A 19,956-nucleotide genomic window follows, 5' to 3' on the forward strand; every position below is an offset into this window, starting at 1 on the left:
GAGAGAAGAAGAGAAAGTACAAAGGAGGAGAGAAGAGGAACCCTAAAGTATTTCCGGTTGGTGCATTTTCCTTGTCTTATCTTATTCCTTAGTCCTTACTCTGTCATGGTTGATTGTTCTTTTCTTCTACTTTATATTTTCATATTATTATTCATAGATATTAATTTTGCAAGAGATTCTAGTAATTGAAGATGTTAAAGTGGTGTCTATAGTAAATTTAAGGTTTAAGAATATAAAATGAACAATTTTGAGACATGGAATGTGTTTTGGACATATGAGAAGTCGTGGGATGGCACACTTCAAGTTATAGGTCTAGGTTCAAAATTCGTTGTTTTTCGTCATGTGCCAAGTGTCATGAAGTGGTGTTGTGTGCAAACAATGAAAGGTTCTAAGTGTAGTGTTTTGGGTTTCAACATCGAGCATGCACTTGGTTGCGTTAAGCGCATAAGAACAAAGTCTAATAAGCAAGTCATTGTGTCGCTAAACACATAACCTTATAGAGTTATAGTTCTTATCCTTTTGTAATTGTGTTGAGTATCGATAATTGTATGATTTACTTAACTATAAGTGTGCAAATCTTAGCAATTTTGTTAGATAATACACTCTTGAAGACTCTTGGAGTTCCATTTCACCATCTTCATCATTTCTTCACCATTTTGTGTAGTTCCAAAAAGTATCTATAACTAAACTCTCTCTCATTAAAATTAGATGTAACTAGTCAAACCTCATATATTAACATTTGCTTCATTAATTTGTTTCATTCATCTATTAGTGTTTTACTCTTCTCTTAATATTTTCTTGATTTATTTCATCTTGAGTTGATTTATTAGCTTGGGTTGTTGTTGAAAACTGTCTCTTAAGATATATATGAGTTAAAACACCATTGAAAGTTATGTTTAGGAATGAACATGAGTTTCAATGGTCATTTATTAATTACCTTTTATATTAATTGTATTTAAACCACTTTAACCAAAGAATTGGTGATTTGAGTGAAATATATGGTTCTAAACTTCTAAAAGATCATGGTTTAAAGATTTTCTATGGTAATGATAATGAATGAGATAAAATATAGAGGAAAATCTTTTACAAACTAATACATGATGATGAACTAGTGAAATTCAATCTCAATGATTATCTATGTTTGATATCTCATATTATTATTGCTAAGTGTTTGATAAAAATTCTAAAAGACAAGTTTTATTTCTAACGCTTTACTATATTATGTTTAAGTTTATTTAATTAAAACCAACTTCAAACAAGCTATATTTTCATTTTTTTGAATTATAGTATAGTGTGTTAAGTTATAATGGTCATATATTGCACAAGTTCTTTGAGAAATAATCTTATTTTGAAATACATGTAATTTAGTACACTTGCTAATCCGACAACAAGTATGATTGGTCCTATCAAATGTGAGACCTTTGGATCCAACTTGTCCTAAACCCTAAATACTAAGTGTAAACCTCCAATTGTTAAACATGCCTTCATTAAGATGGATTCTAATGGAAACGTTGCTTCTCAATTTTTTGTCTCTTTTCAATTTAACAAACCCATCAAAAGCATTAAAACACAATTAGAAAACTATATGATATTAGATTTCTTAATTATTAGATTTTTCATTAGACTTATTTTATATGATTTTCATTATATTTATGACTACTGTTTGTATATTAGCTAGGTTCGATAGTTTTTTTAAGTGAATTTAGTAAGGTATAAGTTTTTAATCTTGAATAAGTTAAGAAAGATTCAAAATTGTGTCATGAAATCGAAATGGAATATTGTTTTAGAATATGATAAAATTGACCCAAATTAAAAAAATGAAAGATCAATTTTTTTAAAAAAAATTAAAGACTAAAATAAATATTAAAAATAAGATAAAAGATAAAAATATAATTTAAATTGTGTGATATTATACTTATGATCATATATATCAATTATTACATGTTTTTAAAATTATTTAGTAAACTGTCACACCACTTTATTTAAAATATAATATGTAAATATTCATTATTAGAAAAGTCAATATCATATAAAATTTAATATAAATAATCATTAATATAATATCATATAATTTTAACGATTGGTTTAGAAAAAATATGTTATACAAAAAAATTATTAAATATATAATTTTACTAACTTTAAAATATAATATCAATAGAACTTATCCCATATATATCGATTATTATAAATATATAAGTAGTTTAATTATGTATTTAGTCTTCATAATTGTATAAATTTTATCTATTAGTTCGTATATTTAATAAGTGTCTATTTTATTCTCTATACAACACTTTTAATTCCGTTTTGGTGCTTAACAAAAATAAAAACATGCTTAACATTCTTTGTCATTTTTTTTAATGCATTATAGGGTACCGAGATATTAAATGATTTTATCCTACTAATAGGGTCTCCCTACGATTTTTTTATTTTTTTTAATGTAATCAAATAGAATATAAAATTGACATTTTTTGGTACATTATAATTTTTTTGGTATATATAATTACATGAAATTTGTTTTTTAATTGTTTTAATTACATACATGATAATTAAAGGAAAAAAAATAATTATTTAAGTAATAATATGTTTACCATTCTTAATTTGTCAATTTTTTAATGTGTTATAGGTGCAAAAAATATTAAATGATTTTATGACGGAAAACTTAATAAAATCGAAGGATTTATTCACTATTTTTGAAATGTCGGATGTTACCAGATCAATGCTCTCTCGAATCTATTTCATCTAAACTTTTCTATATATATATAAATAAATAAAAATAATAATAATAATAAAATAAAAAAGATTGTCTTGTAAAATCAGAGACAAAATAATAATTTTGAACTATATAATAATTTCCAGTAAATTTACACTCCTCCGTCAATAAAACTTGTGTGGAACATCTTAGCATTATGACACAACTTACGTGTAAATTCCAAGCATTTTGTCTCGAGGATTCTACCTTGAACATATATAATAACAACATGAGTTCTTCCTCACTAGATATTTTTGACGATGCATGTATACACACCAAACCAACCATGGTCCAAATAATAGAAGACTCTTATCTTCACTTTACTGCATGGCTTTTACAGTGTTCTCATTTTCACACCCTCCTATTCTTCATCTGCACACATATCCACAGTTTTCCATTCAGAAGAAGCAGTTTTTATTTTCCCTGAGATGCACATCCTCCACTCCAGAGGCAGATTTTTCCCACCCCAGATCCTTCCTTCAGCACAGTGAACAGTCCAGAGTCTTTCCCCATTGAGAAGAGAAGGAGATCAGAGATAGTGAGAGAGAGAAGAGAGAGCAAAGAGCTTGCACAGCCAGAGCCACCAAACTTTGAGATAGGGTGGAAGAGGACCAAAGAGATCAACTTAGAGAGGTCAATAGGGCATGTCATAGCTGATTTTCTTGAGAAGCTGGAGACCCTCATGGGGAAGGAGTATGGTTCCACAGAGCTTCTGGCAAAGGTGGGAGAGATTGTGGCTGAGAGGGCAAGAGAGGAGGCTGAGGTTCTCAGAGATGAAGGCAAAGTGGAGGGAGAATGGTGACTGAACTCTTTAGAGTGTTGAAGCTCATGGAGATGGATTTAGCCATGGTGAAGGCTGCTGTTAAGGAAGAGACTTTGGGAGAGAGGCTTGAACAGGCCAAGGCTAGGTGCAGGCAAGCCATACTTGTTGCTTATTCCTTTTGAATTCATCTCTTAAAAAATGCAACACTCTCTAATATATTTCTCTTAAAACAGTTATTTTTATTGGTTACAATTTATTGAAAATTATAAAATCAAGAGATAGTATCATTAAAAATTACGTGAGATTCATCAAATTTTATGTTTTTTTAATATATTTAACGAGTAAATGTATCTTTAAACTTATCCGTATTTCTCTTCATATGTTTCATGGGATTTTTGTGACATTGGTGATGCAATGTAAAGAACTTGAAAGTAGTACTGCTGAATGTTTTGTTCAATTGTGCTTCCGTTGACATTTTATTAATCATCACATTCTTTTAGCTCAGAGATTACATCAAATTCTGATTAATGAAAAAGAAGAAAGAAAAATGTTTACAGATGTCAAAAATGAGAAGGGACATTTTCTGAATGTGCTTGAGTCAATATTCCACTCATACTGGGACATATTTTTCCCTATCTAATAGTTGTTTTGGTTTTGTTAGGCTGTTCTGTAGTATCTTATGAGGTTCTGGAATCCTATGCTGACTCTACTGACCTAAAAGAGAACATAAATGCATTATTCACATTTGGATTGAACTTCAAACCCGAATTATTTGTTTGTCGAGTGGTTTGAGTGACATTCAGTTACTAGAGGGATATCTGTTATCACAAAAGCGTCACTCCAAAAGATTTATTTTTTGTTATGATAATATTTATTATTAAAAAATTTTAAAATATTACAAGAAAATGTTGCGACAAATTTAATTTTTTACTTATCGTAAGTAAGTAATATTTATACATATTAATGACAAAAATAAATCTCCACTTATACACAGGATGATAATGGTGATTTATTTGTCACTACTAATAATCAAAATAAAATAATGATTTCCATTTTTAATTAGAGTATATATATATATATATGTGTGTATTGCGCTAAATAAAATAAAATTTCCAGTGGTTGAGAAATAGAATTGAAGCAGAAGCAAGATAATTTAGGCTTAATCCTTCCTATGTTTTGTAATCTTTCCTATAAATAAAAAGATTATCCAACAATTATGAATTGAATTCACTAACTTGACTATAAACCATTATTTAGGTTGGGTGATAACTAATTGTCTAATAAAAATCAAAGCATTTTAGAATAAGTATAAATCGATGAGAACCTATTTGCACAAGTACCATTCAAAAAAAAATATTTTCTTAAAAAGTTTTAACATTTATCTAAAGTATTTTTAAAACAAATAAAAACACATTAAATAACAATTATAAATTAAAATAAGTTATTTTGTCAACTTTTTTCCCCATACTTTTCGTATATTAAAAATCATTTATATTAATTTATAGTTATCATAATTTGAATTTTTACGATTTATATTATATTAATGTGCCATTTTTTTTCCAAATGTAAACATGATATTTTTAAATGACATTGTTATATTTTATAAAATTTAAAATATCATATTATATTTATTTTAGACTAATACGTGTACTTTAGATGTTGAGAATTAATAAAATAAAGTTCTAATTTAATTTTTATAGTTCTAAGATTATGATATAAATTTATTTAATATTATTTTATGTTTAATTAATTGTTACATTATTATTTCGTTAATGCTGTCACTTGAACTTCGAACAAATGTGTTGCGGGGTTTCATTTTGAAGACATTGATCATAGAGTAAATATCACATTGCCTATTTCCTTATTAAAAAGATTGTCAGGGGTTTCTAAAACTGTTGGGGGCAGAAATGAATATTTATCTGCCTCATTCAGTATTATGCAAATCAGTGGCATTAGCATTAGCATTAGCACAAGCACGTAGCAGAGAATCATCACATTTCTGGGAAGGCAAAAGGCCAAGCTTATCCTTGATTTCCGAAAGCAACTCGAGGCAAGTGTGCAAATGACTGGACTCGGACTCTTCAATCAGAGAAAACACCTATACACAAAGACAAAAATGTTGTCAAGAAGATTGGGCTAAAAAACAAACATCGAAATGAAGGTGGAAAACCCTGAAATATTATCCCCAACCCACTATATTTCAAGTGTTTGAAAGAGTTTCAGACTTGCACAGACTATAACAATAACTCAACAAAGCCATCCATGTTTCTTAAATCCTTGAATTATATAAATTAAGTAAAAAGGAAGCTAGAACCAACCTTATCAAAGAGAACTTCCATAACTTGCTCATCACTTTCCAACTTATCCTTGAGCAGATTACACAACTCAACAGCAGAACTGATACAGAATACAGTTAACATAAACTAATCTGCAGAATATATTTTTAGTGCATAGAATTTCAATAAAGTGAAGGTGAAAAAAACAAACCTTAAATGCTTATTCCAAATACAATACAAGATGATTCTGCAGCAAGCATCATTCCAATAGTCTGTGTCATACAATTCCTCAAGTAGCAGAAGCAACCTATCCAACTCTCCATCGGAATGAGTGTGCTCCTATGAATGTCCAATGGCTTGATTATGAAAGCTTGTAAGTTAAAAACTATATAAATTACTGATATTTTCAAAACCTTACAATGAGACTCATAACATCCTTTGCCTCCAGCTTGTATCCAGCTTTCTTGATTTCTTCATAAATAACAAGAGCCTCAGACAATTGACTCTGTGATGCAAGTACCGAGACAAGAACAGCCTTGATTTGATTCAAGCTGTTCGGTGGTATCAATGGATCTAAGATTACCTGTAATATTAAGGATTAATGAGATCGCCTTCAAGGTTACTCGGAGCTTTAAGCATATAATAGATGGTTCTAGTCTAAGTGTATATTATATATTTTCAAAAAGACTGGTATAAGAAACCTACTATTGTTATATAATCCTAGAAACCTCTGAAATCATAGCATCAAGGAACAACAGAAAATGGGAATATACTCTGTGAAGTATTCACAGTTGTTAGAAACTTAGAATATATTAAAATATCCAATTAATATTTATGTTGCAATTTTTAATAATCTACAGACTACAGTATCTTACATTACCTCTTAGGATTATTTTCCATATATCTATAAAGATTGGTTTCGATACTTTCTTATATTTCATGATTTCTTTCCTTATTTTATTAGTATTATGATCTGCTTTTAGTAACAACAAGGGTTGATGTTATATTTTTGTAACACGGCAGTGCTCATATCCGCAATTCAAATTACAAAAGGCACTTTAGATCAGCCAGAAGATATTATAATGACCCAGGAATATGTAAATTTAGGTTTGGAATTGGGCTAGTCAGATTGCCACATTGGACAGAGAAAGACATAAAACAGAGAAATTTTTATTAAAAAAGTAAAGAATCCACTCTCCCAGAAGGCTGGTCATTTCAGAATAAGCATGAAGTAGTAAGACTAGTCATTTAACAAGGATCCAAGTCCCTCAAAAATAACATAGAAAGGAGGTTGGGAAATCCTTTCTTGTAACTGCATTTGGCACCTTAAAAATTTTCTAAAAGAAAATGAGTGCATCTTGCAATATGATAAATCAATGTTGGATAAATCAGCAGAGCCAAAACCCGGAAAACTAGTCACCACCCATGAAAGATTTTTAAAGCAAACCCTAATACCTTTTTTGCTTTCTCCAACTGTCCACAAGCAGCATAAGCATATATAAGTGCCATGAAAATTTGCTTTGTAGCTACTATTCCAGATTGCTTCAGTTCTTCATAATACTACAAGCATAATGTTGAAACAAAATCGTAAGCTTTCAAAACATCTGTGGACAGCATTATCTTAGTTACAAACTTCAGTTTATCAAAACTATATTTATATAAACCCAAAAATACTAAAGTGCAGCAACACAACATTAGTATAAATAAACAAAAAGGGAACAATCGTATGCTTACTGGAACCATACATAATAACATTGAAAAATTAACTTGGAGCGCTTATAAACATGAATCAGAAACACAAAAGAAAAGATCAATACAAGACACAATTTCTCTTGAATAGTATTTGGTTCTTCTGAAATGAGACTGTGGTCGATATAACTCTTAATTTTTGCAAAGAAGTCTGACTTAACAGGAGAAGGAATAATATCATAAATAACAAAAACCTATGTACATGAAAAACTGGTTTAAAGATCACAAAATAGCCAAAACAGGAGTTTATACTTGATTCAGATAGATATGTAAGAAACTATTATGAGGCTATTAAACTCAACTTACCTTCACTATATCCTCTTCAGTTTTAGAGTTTCTAATCAGGTAGCTGAAAGTCTGTGAATTAGGCTTTATATCAGCACATTGCATGTGCTCAAGAACCCTAACCCCGTCACTAATGTTTCCCTGCAAAATTTGGAGCAAAAGGGGGAGAAAAGGAATGCATTGTTAAAGTAGGTGACTTGTCAATTTAAATACATCTTAAAAGGTCAAAACATTTTATATTTGTTACATAACCATCGTGACAATAAAACTATCTACAAGTATAGGAGTGACCTTGTTCAGGGATTTGCATCACACTGTAATCCATATAACTAAATAAAGAGCCGTGAAAGAAAAATATGACCACTAAGAATGACCCTCACCATTTCAGGCAGTCCCATATTTAGCAACCAAAAATTAAAAATTAAATTAAATCAAAGAAATCAATAATAAATTGCAAAAATGTGGTTGCAATGGATTCAAGTGTCTTCGCTATTTTAACTGCAAGTCAATTGATTTTGGGTCATGGGTCCGTTTAACAACAAAATGGTTTAAGACTATTGAATGGTTTAACTATGTTGCAAACATGCTTTTTCTCAAATACCAATTGAAAAATAAATAGTCAGATTAAATCCTGAAGAAAATATTGCAGACAAATTCATACATCCATCAACATATTAATTTTTTTATCCTTAAGACTTTCTAATAAGCTTTACCTCCTAATTATTAGATGTCATTTAAAGAATTCATCTATATGTCCATATCATGATCTTTAATTTAAACTACAATGATAATAAATTTCGATAATTGGTTCTTATTTTAATTAAACTAAATTTAAAATTTACACAACTAAAAAGTTATATTCTTATAAATTTGCATAATTCATTCCATGTATTGCATGAGTAGCATGCTATTTTGGTATTATAACATAATTTAGGCCCCTTCAAACCTAAATCTAACAATAATAAATCTATCTACTTGCTTAACTTGTGTGGATTTGAGAAAATTTTCCAAGCTATATTTTTTTTGAGCCATCTAGACACAGACAGAGTCCATTTGATCTTTCTGCCAAAGCCAGCAAAAATTGCCAGAAATCATATTTTAGGTTCTAGCAAAGCAATCCAATCTCGTTGAAGAAACAGTTAAAAGTCTATATCAGCAAAAACAGAGGCATCCTTGGTAACCAGAAACAACACCTCTCTAAAATATTCTGCTATTATGACATTGTACATCTTTGCTGTCGGCTTCAAATTTAATTCCTCCAAATCGTCAAGCATCTTATATGCACCTTCAATCTGCATATGAAACCCAAAAAAAAAAAAAAGCTTGATGAAAGGATAATGTTCACAGTGATTAACCAAATTACTATGATACTATCATAATAGATGTTTACTGCAGTCAAAACTAGTAGAAAGACTGATGAACACAATCATGTAAATGAAATCTGTGCAACTTACATCTTTCATCTTCAAGAACAAGTCTATCATAGATCTGAATGTTTCATTGTTTGATTCCAAATTGTAGCGACGTATGGTAGAGAAGATTCGATGAACCTTTTATTAAGAATATACAAAGAAGAAAACAAACATTACATAGCAGAACAGTAGACTATGCTGGATGACACAGAAGTCTTCAAACAAGTAGCAAAGAGCCCATTTCAGCATATACTCTTACAAAATGTTTAAATAAAATTATTTCTGTATTACTTGTCCTTTATGTTCACAGTATAATGAAAAATTGAAAACATGCAAATGCTGAAAGGAAACATAAATATGTAATCCTAATTGACTAGGCTTGTCTTGTCCCCACGAAAAATTACGTCATTTTTCTCCCAAAGGTAAAGGCAGGTGTTTCAGTAGAAAGGCTCGAATCTTAGACAAAAGTCATCCCAAACACGAACCAATCAATTTTAAGCAACCTCACTATTAGAAAATTACAGCCAAGAAAGATAAAACTTATGAAATAGGAAACCAAGTAATGCTGCCGAAACAACCATATATTTCTTTCCTTATAGTTACTGAGCTTTTAGCTAGTTAAAGACAAAAGTATTCTTGGACCTTCACCTAATATCTTAAACTTTTATGTTAATTGATCCCTCGACATGGTGACATTTGTGACCAATAAGCCATGATTTTAACTAATCTCAAATTAAATTTCAGCATAAGTTAATGATGGGCCTATACTTCATTTCTTCTGGGTCAAAGGGCTTTCATTTGAGGGTGTATAACATATAAAATCATTCCTTTTATTTAAATTTAAGAAAAAGATCATTGACATAACACGAACAGTAACTACTTCAAGCTCATAAGCTTAGACATAAAGACCAAAGTTTATAATTATATGTGGTGAGAAGATATGAACACATTAGCAACCCAAGTTATGACCAATGAAGAAACAAAGGAGTGATTGTATGGAAGATTGGTCATACCAAATTGTATTCAGCTGTTTTGTCACAAATTTGTAATATCGAGTGTAACACATCAACTGATAAAGTCAAGCCTGCTTCACACATTTCATCAACAATTTCAAGCGCTACATGCACCTGCATCACAAACCCAAAAAAAAAAAATCATGTTAAATGCAAACTCCAAGCTTTTAATTAAATAATTGGCAATTCCCAAAATGTATATAATATATTGACTATTGGAGAACATTGCTAACTCTTGACAACATATATTTCTCCTGTCATCTATCCACCTCAGCAATCTTGCTCTTCTAAGTGTCAGTGACTTCCCAGTGCTAGAATGTGAAGATTAGTAAATGATTACTTAAGGAAATATCATCTTATAGGTTAGTGTCTCTAAAGTCTAAAGTGAAAACAATATTCATGAGAAGGGTGTGGAATGACAGATACTTTGTAGCTGGTGGAAGGAGAGCATTTGAAACTTAACACAAACTAAGAAGTAATTTATGCAAGCAGAGAGCATAATGGTTTCAGGTTGTTTATATAGCAGGTGGTCTGAAGTTAACTTATGAAGAGGAAACCAAATGGCTGTTCAGTTGACAAGAAAGCTAGGCATAGGGGCATTCCATTCACTGTTTTTAAAACTTAGGACAAGTCAAGTTTAGCTTATGAGAGGCAGGGTTGATGAAAGTGCCCAGGGCTATGATCATTTCTTTGCTTATACATCAGTTGCAGGTAACAAGGTCTTGTTAAAGATGAAGCGTTACAGAAACCTCCCCATTGACCATAGAAATATTAAAACATCACTCTCCAGTCTAGTAAATTTCAAATGACCAGCCTCTCCAGCAATTACATAAAGACATCAACATCATGTATAAAGATGATGGTACATGGCAGCTTAAAGGTGAAAACTTCAAGTATGGTGATATGTAAAGTGACATACCACACAGCTTTCAAATGATGATTATAAGGACTAAGGAGGTCAGGCATCTATTGGGCATAGTGCAAATGTTTGACAATATCTCTTTTTATTTTGAATTACTTTTATGAATAGTAATCCTTCTAATGATTTGTGGATATCAGTGTACAGGGGCACAGGGCATTGGATATGATATTCAAGTTTTTTATCCACAAGTAAAGGATCATGTCAGTTACGGCGGAGGAAAGAACCAGCAAAGTCATTATGGGGGCAAAAAAGGAACTTAGAAATTACTTTTATGCATGAATATATGTTTTTTCTATTAAATAAGAATACATAATTAACAATTAAGAGAAAGTAAATATGTGGGTCAAAAAATAAAAAATACATTAGTTTTGCCAATGGTTCAAATTCTGTTCTTCCAAAAAGGGAGAGGAAATTATGGGTGCACTTTCAATGTTGTCATATTTCTATATGGGACAGTTCTCTTATTTTCCTTTTTCTTCTGTGTTATTATTTTTTTCATATAGAGAAGGTTCTGGCAGTCAGTTAGTAATCATTAAAATGCAATAAAGGTTGTACCTTCAGAAATTCACAGCTATGTAAAATGAGCTTCTCGTATGATGAGGATGAAGGTGAAACTTCTAGTCTTTGGTGCAAATCTTTGAATTTTTTTATGACATCCTCAACCTTCAAGAATAACCACCATAGATGTGAGGAAACAACAGAAACGTGCACAAAGATTTTCTCCCCTATAACAGACAAGTACTATTGACAATTATCATGTCAAACATGTATGCAATAAAACAGCTATTGAAATTTCTTGACTGTGGTCAAATGTTCATATGCAACTATGCACTTGTTAGTGCACGAGCACAATGAAGCAAGACTTCATTGGCTTTTAAGTTTTAGCCACAACAGATGTATGAGTTTCAACAATTGTTTTGGATAGAGCTGGACTACATTTTAAAGACATACCAATTCTATCTGTACCTGATAATTAACATTGGTAAATTGAAGACGATAACCTACAAATGCCTCTCTGTTTAGTTCAACTTTAATTCAGAATTAAGAAATTGTCACTAAAGTATGCTAATAGAAACGTGCAAATTGGCTGTTGTACTACATCAATCACACTAAAGTCTGAAGTAACAAAAAAAAATGTGAAAATGGAGACATAGCTCTAGGATGAAGCAAATTGCATTTAGCAGAAGTGCTTAATAGTATCATGACTTCACAATTATCAGCACCATCTGTGAGATATTTCTTACCGGTATATTTGGAATGCTAACTGCATAACTAGCAATGAAGTTTGTAATATTATCTGCTTCATGATCTGCAAATGTGAGAAAACCTCGGTAAATATATATAAAAGGGAGAAATTTATAGAGGAATGCAATGCCTAATCCCTCTGTAGATCATAGTATTACTACACACACAAATAGGTAGAATGTTAGAAAAAGTCTTTAATTACATACATTTAGCCAAAAAGAAAAAAAGGTCCATGCAGTCATAATTTAGATAAACTAATACATACTCTCCCTGTTTCTATTATAAGCAAAAAAAAAAAGACTGATTTTACATATATTAATGAAATTAGTTATCTACATTAAATTTTACTAATTTCATAACATTCTTTCTAATTTGTCCTTGTAATAAATGCAAAAAGAAATAGTGCAACTGAATGTTATGTATTAAAGGAGGGATATCTTAGGGGAAATATTATTAAATGAGGCAACAATAGTTGAAATTTGTTTATATTTAAAAACAAAAAATGTGTTTTTTTTTTCTTATAATAGAGAATAGAGGGAGTATAAAGTATAAGAGTAGCAGAATTTGATAGATAAAAAGGCTCATATAGCACATGCAAATTCTTTTTCTTTTCCAAATGCAACTCAGTGCCATGTTTACGTACAACATCCACAGTGAAAGAAGATAAATATCACAACTACCACTTGTTTTGAAGTCTAAAAGAAACTTCTCCGCAACAGGTTCCAATAGCAATCTTCCTAATGCCTGAAATATCTTTGCTACAGATTCAGCAGATGAAATGTTTTTTATGCCTATGATTTCCAGCATCTTCAAAATCTCCTCTGTCCTTTCACTTTCACAAAGAGCCAATAAATAACTTTCTGCAAGTGGATTGAACAAAGTAAGTTTCTAAAGTGCTACACGAAAACAAGATTTTCTATTATTATTGGACATCAAAGTGCAAAATAAGCAGCATCGTGTTAATAGTCATGTTCCCTTATTAGATAGCAGTTGCACTGATTTTGAAACAGGCATGCTTGGTTAGGGAACTTCTAATAGTGAGCTGCAATGTACTTGAAATATAATATAATTTAGCACAAATTATATTCTCTTAACATGTTTCTGATAGAGCACAGGTGTGAATTTAGAAAAACATTTTAATTGCAGTACGATAGCATAAAGCAATAAAGCATTCATGTCTGAACAGTCAAATACAATTAGCCACATGGATCATGCCACTTGCAGTTCAAACAGCATGGGATAAATAGTTTCACTTCAAATGATCCCAAAAAATGTCATAGAAGACATCAATTATGTCTCTGTGTAATCCAAAAACACTGATGAACTTTTCATCATCTGTTACAGTTAAAATCCAAATCTAGATCTTCTTCAGCAAAACATGTTATCACAAAATAATGTAAGTGGGAAAAAATAGATTCTCCTACCTTGTATATCAGACATGTCCTCACCATCATTCTCTGCAATATAGTTACAAATACCACGAATCTTTTCTTCGTTGTCAACTTTTAACCACAATAACATTTCATAGTAACCCAGCCTTGTAACTGAACTGGGATTCTCATCTTTGATAACAATACAGAAAAATTGAAACTCCTCAACCATATGCATGTCAATCATATACAAAAGAAGTGGGCGATATGTTTGCTCTTGTAGCTCTAAACCTTGTTCCCTCATTGATTTAAAAAGGTTAAAAACCTTCCCCAGTTCTTCTATTGCAATGTCTTCATCATCAGTTCCCCTTGCCTTATCTATACACATTTCTACCAATGCATTGTATCCTTTCACACCTGGTTCTCGTCCCACTTTACCAAACAACTCAAGGGTAGCCTCTGGTCCTAGTATCTTTGCACAGACTTCAATTAACTTCTGAAAACGTTTTTCTTGATTAAAGTCAAACACACATTTTTGCTTCTTGTTACGAGATTGATCTGTCCGTTGCAGTATTATCTTGCTTTGGGATACACCTGACAACCATGATAGATTTGGCATTCGTTCAAACTCCTTTGCACAATCAATTTCCTCAGAAACAGGTTTCTTGACTGCCTTACCACCTGCAATCAATAACAATAAAGCAATATAATTAACCTTTTATTTAGACAAAGAGAAAACAAGCTCATAAAATAAACCTAATTTATTCGTAGGAGATGGTGTTGTAGTTCACGGTTCACTAAGAATGAAAAAAAAGAAAGTGATCCTAAGAAAATAATTTTATGGCAAACTATAGAAGAGAATTTTGGTTCCACTAATAAAAAAGAATAAGGGTTGGTTTAGGTAACCTTCTTCAAAAACACTTCTAGGAGAGAAAAAGAAAAAGAAAAATGAAATGAATTTCTCCAATTCGCAAAAATTCTCTCATATCTACTTCTCCAAAATCTTTTTTATAACTTGTGCATAAAGTAGTTTTAGCTTATGCAAAAACTTATTTCGACTTTCCTTCTTATTTTATTCACCAAGTGCTTTGGAGAAGTCTATCCAAACAAACAATTCGGCAAAAGCATTGTAAATAAAAGTAAAAAATTACAAGTTAAAGCATTCATTCAAATTACACAGTTATTCACTCACTCCTCTCAAGCTCTCATTCCTCAGCTGACACCCTTCCTATATATATGCGTGTATTCTCGTAGACATTTTAACAAACACTTACCGCGAAAAATTGAAGAAATATGGTCAACCACCGCATGAGACGAATCACCTGCACAAAAATATCCAATAAATAAAAAAGAGACTTTTACACTCAAATTGCCCAACAATGTAGCATCCCCGGCAATAAGTTAGAATATTAACATTAGGAATCCGATTCTAAAACACGAAGAAACGATTTCGGTACGCAGTGAGAAAGGTAAGGGTTAATGGAAGTACCGGAATCAGAGGCTCGCTTAAGCTTGAGGCTTGAGAGCGTGTTATTCCCATCGAGTCCCGAAAGGAATGAAGAGGTTGAAGAAGAAGATTGGGATTTGGAAGTGGCGCGTTTGGTGGCTGAACGTGAATAGAGCCTAGTGCTGAGACATCGAACGTAGTAAGAGTAACGCACTTGCATTTATGATCAACTTCGAACTTTCACGCAATTTTTTTCCTATGGAAAAATGGAACAACGCAACCATTTCAATGGCCTTGTAAAGTTGTAGCACAAATTTTTCATGACTAGTCGACCATTTTAGAGCATTTTTACAAATTATTTACTAAAATGGAGTTGTTTTGAAACATATTACATTTTTTTGATTGTTTTCTACGGAGCCATAGCGACACCAGTGACACGTGACAATTTTGGGTCTGATTATAAGTCATGAACGTTATATTAGTAGAGTTGCTGTAGCTGCTGGAGTCTCAAAAGAAGTCGCTATAGTCTATAGCGACTCAATCCGGCTAAAACTAAAGTCGCTATAGCCTATAACACCACATTTATATAAATAATATAAAAAATATATTAATATAAATTTAAAAATATAAAAAATTATGTGAAGAAAAAATGAATAAAAATAACGTAATATAAGAAAAATAAAAAATAAATTTTGTTAAAAAATAATAATTAAACTATAAAAAAATTAAAGTCGTTATGGGTCATGGAGCTTTTTTTTAAATTTTTTTTTAATTTTTTAAATTGAAGTCGCTATGAGCCAAGGAGCCTTTTTTTTAATTTTTTAAATATTACAATATTTGTTTATTTAATTTTAAAAATCAAATAATAACTTATTTATATTTTTTTATGTTTAGTATTTGTAATTAATTAAAATTATAAATAACATTTATAAAATAAAATAAATAACACATAAATAACGTATATTATTTTCTAAAATTTTTAAAAAATTTAAGTCGCTATGGGCCATGGAGCTTTTTTTTAAAATTTTTTTAATTTTTTAAATTGAAGTCGCTATGGGCCAAGGAGCCTTTTTTTTAAAATTTTTTAAATATTACAATATTTTTTATTTAATTTTAAAAATCAAATAATAACTTATTTATATTTTTTACGTTTAGTATTTGTAATTAATTAAAATTATTAATAACATTTATAAAATAAAATAAATAACACATAAATAACGTATATTATTTTCTGAAATTTTTAAAAAATTTAAGTCGGTACGGGCCATGGAGTCTTTTTTTCAATTTTTTTTTAAATTTTTTAAATTGAAGTTGCTATGGGCCAAGAAGTCTTTTTTTAAAAAAAAATTTAAATATCACAAAAATTGTTTATTTAATTTTAAAAATCAAATAATAACTTATTTATATTTTTTTTACGTTTAGTATTTGTAATTAATTAAAATTATAAATGACATTTATGACATAAAATAAATACAGAAAAGATAAATATAAATATAAATTATAAGAACTTAATAAAATAAATTAAAATCTGGAAAAAATAAATTAAGTAAATAATTTAAAAAAAACGTAAAAAAAATGAAAATAATAAAAAACACAAAAAAAATGAATTACAAAATAATTTTCTTTAAAAAAAAACTAGTACAATAAATGTGGAGAAAAAAAAGGCTGATGTCGCTATGGGCTATAGCGACACAATGTCGCTATGGCCCATAGCGACACTAGCCTTTTTTTTTTTAGTTTTTCGTTTTCTTTTACCTAAAGTCGCTATGGCCCATAGCGACACCAGCCTTTTTTTTTAAGTTTTTTATTTGTTTCTGCCTCAGTTTTTTTTTCAAAATTTTATTTTTTTTGTTATTGGGTCATTTTTTTCTCCAGATTTATTTTACAAGTTTTTTTAAAATTTATTTTGTAATTCATTTTTTTTTTTTGTTTTCCTACATTTTTTCCCTTCACTTTTTTGTATGTGCGTTTTTTATTTATATTTCTTTCCTCAATTTTATTTTTTTGTGTTTTTTTTTATACTAGTTTATTAAAAACAGGCTTGGATTTTTTTTTTTTTTTATTCTAATTACTTATTTTTCCCCAGTTTTTTTTAAATTAACATATAAATATATAAATTTAATTTAATTTTTTAATTTGTGTAGTTTTAATTAAAAATATAAAAACAAAAATTTTAAAATAAAATGTAAATATTTGCAAAAAAAAATATACAAAATTTGTCGCTGCCCATAGCGACACCCATTTTTGTTTTTTATTTCTTTTTTTTTAATTACTTATTTTTTGCCCAGTTTTTTAAAATTAACATATAAATATAAATATTTAATTTAAATTATTTAGTTTGTGTACTTTTAATTAAAAATTTAAAAATGAAAATTTAAAAATAAAACGTGATTATTTGCAAAAAAAAATTATACAAAATGCGTGGCGCTATGGCCCATAGCGACACTAAGTCGCTATGGCCCATAGCGCCTCTTTTAAAAAATTCATATAATTTAATTTAAAATTACATTTTTAAAAAACTTAATTTTATTTTTATAAATATATAATAAATAACTTAGTTTATTATTTTTATTTTACATTTCTATTATTTTTGTTTTTTATTTTTATTTTTTTCTTACACAGTGTTGCTATGGGCTACATTGTCTTTGTTAGTCTATCAGGTGTGCTGACCCAGCCTATAACGACACTGATGTGGCTCATTCCAGCCCAACCTAAACAAAAAAAAATGCCACGTGTCAAAGGTGTCGCTATGGGCCATAGCGACACCGTTGTAAACAGCCACAAAGGTGTAATTAGTTGCAAAGCAACCCCATTTGCATAAAATGTTTTTAAAACAATCCCACTATGGTCAAAAAGCCATTTTTCATCTATGCTATGCACTTTCCTTTGAGGTGTTCCAACCCCAATCAATAGTAACTAGTTAGGGAAATTTGTTTTGAAAATAAAAATTAAAAATTGTAAGAAAATTATAAATTAGTGAGTCATAAATAAGAGGGTGTAAGTAGTTTGTAGATTAATTTTAAAATGATAAAATTAGAAGAAGAAAAAATGTTTAATTTTGAAAAAATATATATCATCATTATAGTTATTAATAAAATAAAGACATTGTATGAATGTTATGTGTAACATTGTTGATTTTATGGTATTTTAATTTCATCTGTATTGTTGTTAGTAATGTTCTGGGTGGATCAATAATCAATTTCGGGTCAATATTGTCCGAGTCGATATAATCCATGATTTGCATTATTTAGACTCGACCAAATAACTTATTAGTTTAGGTAGGTTTTGATTTAAGCAAGTCTCAATTTTATCGGATGATTTTCTACTGTAAAGATTTATTGGACTTTAAATCATTTAATTGGTTGAAATAAAGCTTTTATCTAATTTGTTATCACTTTCTTTTCAATTCTTATATCCTCTTTTATACATTCAACCATTCAAATATGATTTAGTTCGTTTAGAGTCAAAATGAATAAAATTATTCAAGTTTCAAATAATTTAAATATTATAATAATTTTTTTTAGGTACATAATATTAAAAAACAAAAAAGTTACAAACTACATCCTCAACTAAATTTTTTGTGCATTAATAATAAAGATTAAATATGAGCCAAAATAAGTTTAACTTTTGGACCTAAATGATAATTACTTTTGCCTTTATTGTATTTGGACAATTGGGTTCAGGTACTAATGGATCCAAAAACTCAAGCTAATTTTGATCAAAATTATTCATTTTAAATCGTATTTTTAACCCGCCTAAATCGATAACCTGCTCGAATCCACCCATTTACCTTTTTTCTTTTGATTTTTTCAATTTTGGGTCGAGTTTGAGGTAGATACTCACCCCCTAAGTGTTGTTAAGATCTTAGGAGTCAAAGGACTTTAAAAGCTAAGTTGGTCTCTGGGCTATTAAACTAGAGATAAGTTGAACCAATTCAGAAAAAAGTATATGAGAATTTTCTTTAGAAGTGAGTTCATAACTCAAGTTTTCAAAAAACCCTAGAGAGGTGTTAGAAAGAGATTCTTTGAACCAAATCTTCTTCTTCTTCCATCTCTTTTGAAAACTCTCACCTTCTCCCTTTTTGTAGTTGATCCATAGTTGTTGAACTTGAAAGTTGAGCTTGAGGAGTTGGAGATTTTGAGTCGAAGTCATACAAACTCATTTTCTTCCTATTTTCCTCTTATTGATTTGATTCTTTAAGAGGTAATGAAAACTTGTGTTGATTTCGTCAATTTCATGTTGATAATATGTTGTTTGAATTCCTTGATGTTGGTTGGTATGATGAATTAAGTGATGTTAAATATTAATTAAAGTTGTTTGGTGATTTCATTTTCCTTTAAGTTGTTCATGAGTTGAGATTGATGATTTTTGGAACATATGTGGTTTATGTTATAATTGACATTGGTTTTGAGTTGTTTATGGTACGTATATGTTGAATGTATTGTTGCATGTTGGATTTTTGCTAGATTGCAAGTGGAATAACCTTAAATTGTGTTCTACATAAGTATAGAACTAATGTCGCATCAACTATGATTCAATCAAAGGCACATTGTCTTGCTCATGTTGAATGTAGGATTTGTGACATCAAGCATGAAGAGAGAGAATTGTCTCGGATTGAATTAGCATTGGATTTGGCTTGAATGACATAGGGTGTGAGAAGAGAAAATTGTCTCGAGTTAATGTGAGGTCGAGCATGGGTTGTTGCCACGTCGATGGGCTAATCCC

General features: G+C 29.8%; 1 protein-coding gene and 1 pseudogene across 2 annotated transcripts; one reads left to right on the top strand and one right to left on the bottom strand.

Moving 5' to 3' along the window:
- Positions 1 to 82: 82 nt before the first annotated feature.
- On the top strand, positions 83 to 3,957 carry LOC145952837 (protein CHLORORESPIRATORY REDUCTION 41, chloroplastic pseudogene; annotated as a pseudogene).
- Positions 3,958 to 5,345: 1,388 nt separating this feature from the next.
- Positions 5,346 to 15,557, bottom strand: LOC109815106 (pentatricopeptide repeat-containing protein At4g04790, mitochondrial). Of its 2 annotated transcripts, XM_020379704.3 has the most exons (15): positions 15,274 to 15,557; positions 15,059 to 15,106; positions 13,839 to 14,465; positions 13,095 to 13,274; positions 12,414 to 12,478; positions 11,725 to 11,832; positions 10,248 to 10,361; positions 9,277 to 9,372; positions 9,016 to 9,114; positions 7,844 to 7,963; positions 7,244 to 7,348; positions 6,207 to 6,371; positions 6,000 to 6,127; positions 5,831 to 5,909; positions 5,346 to 5,610 (listed from the first exon to the last, which is right to left on the bottom strand). In XM_020379704.3, exons 1-15 carry the CDS (start codon positions 15,449 to 15,451, stop codon positions 5,437 to 5,439), a joined length of 2,286 nt encoding a protein of 761 aa, XP_020235293.1. In that variant the 5' UTR covers positions 15,452 to 15,557; the 3' UTR covers positions 5,346 to 5,436. The 2 variants fall into 2 exon arrangements, with proteins under 2 accessions (XP_020235293.1, XP_082921998.1); XM_083065872.1 differs by lacking the exon at positions 15,059 to 15,106.
- Between the last annotated feature and the right edge of the window lie 4,399 nt (positions 15,558 to 19,956).

The sequence above is a fragment of the Cajanus cajan genome, chromosome 10 (assembly GCF_000230855.2).
Source record: "Cajanus cajan strain Asha chromosome 10, NIPB_CcT2T_4, whole genome shotgun sequence".
Taxonomy (NCBI): domain Eukaryota; kingdom Viridiplantae; phylum Streptophyta; class Magnoliopsida; order Fabales; family Fabaceae; genus Cajanus; species Cajanus cajan.

Bases quoted from the DNA above. Each gene is read 5' to 3' on its own strand.
- LOC109815106 (XM_020379704.3), bottom strand. From the start codon at position 15,451: ATGCAAGTGCGTTACTCTTACTACGTTCGATGTCTCAGCACTAGGCTC. The intron at 7,964-9,015 runs GTGTTGTTTCTG...CAAATTTTGCAG, and splicing joins TAGCAGAATATTTTAGAGAG to GGAAACATTAGTGACGGGGT. The intron at 6,372-7,243 runs GTATTAGGGTTT...TTAATATTACAG, and splicing joins AGTTGGAGAAAGCAAAAAAG to GTAATCTTAGATCCATTGAT.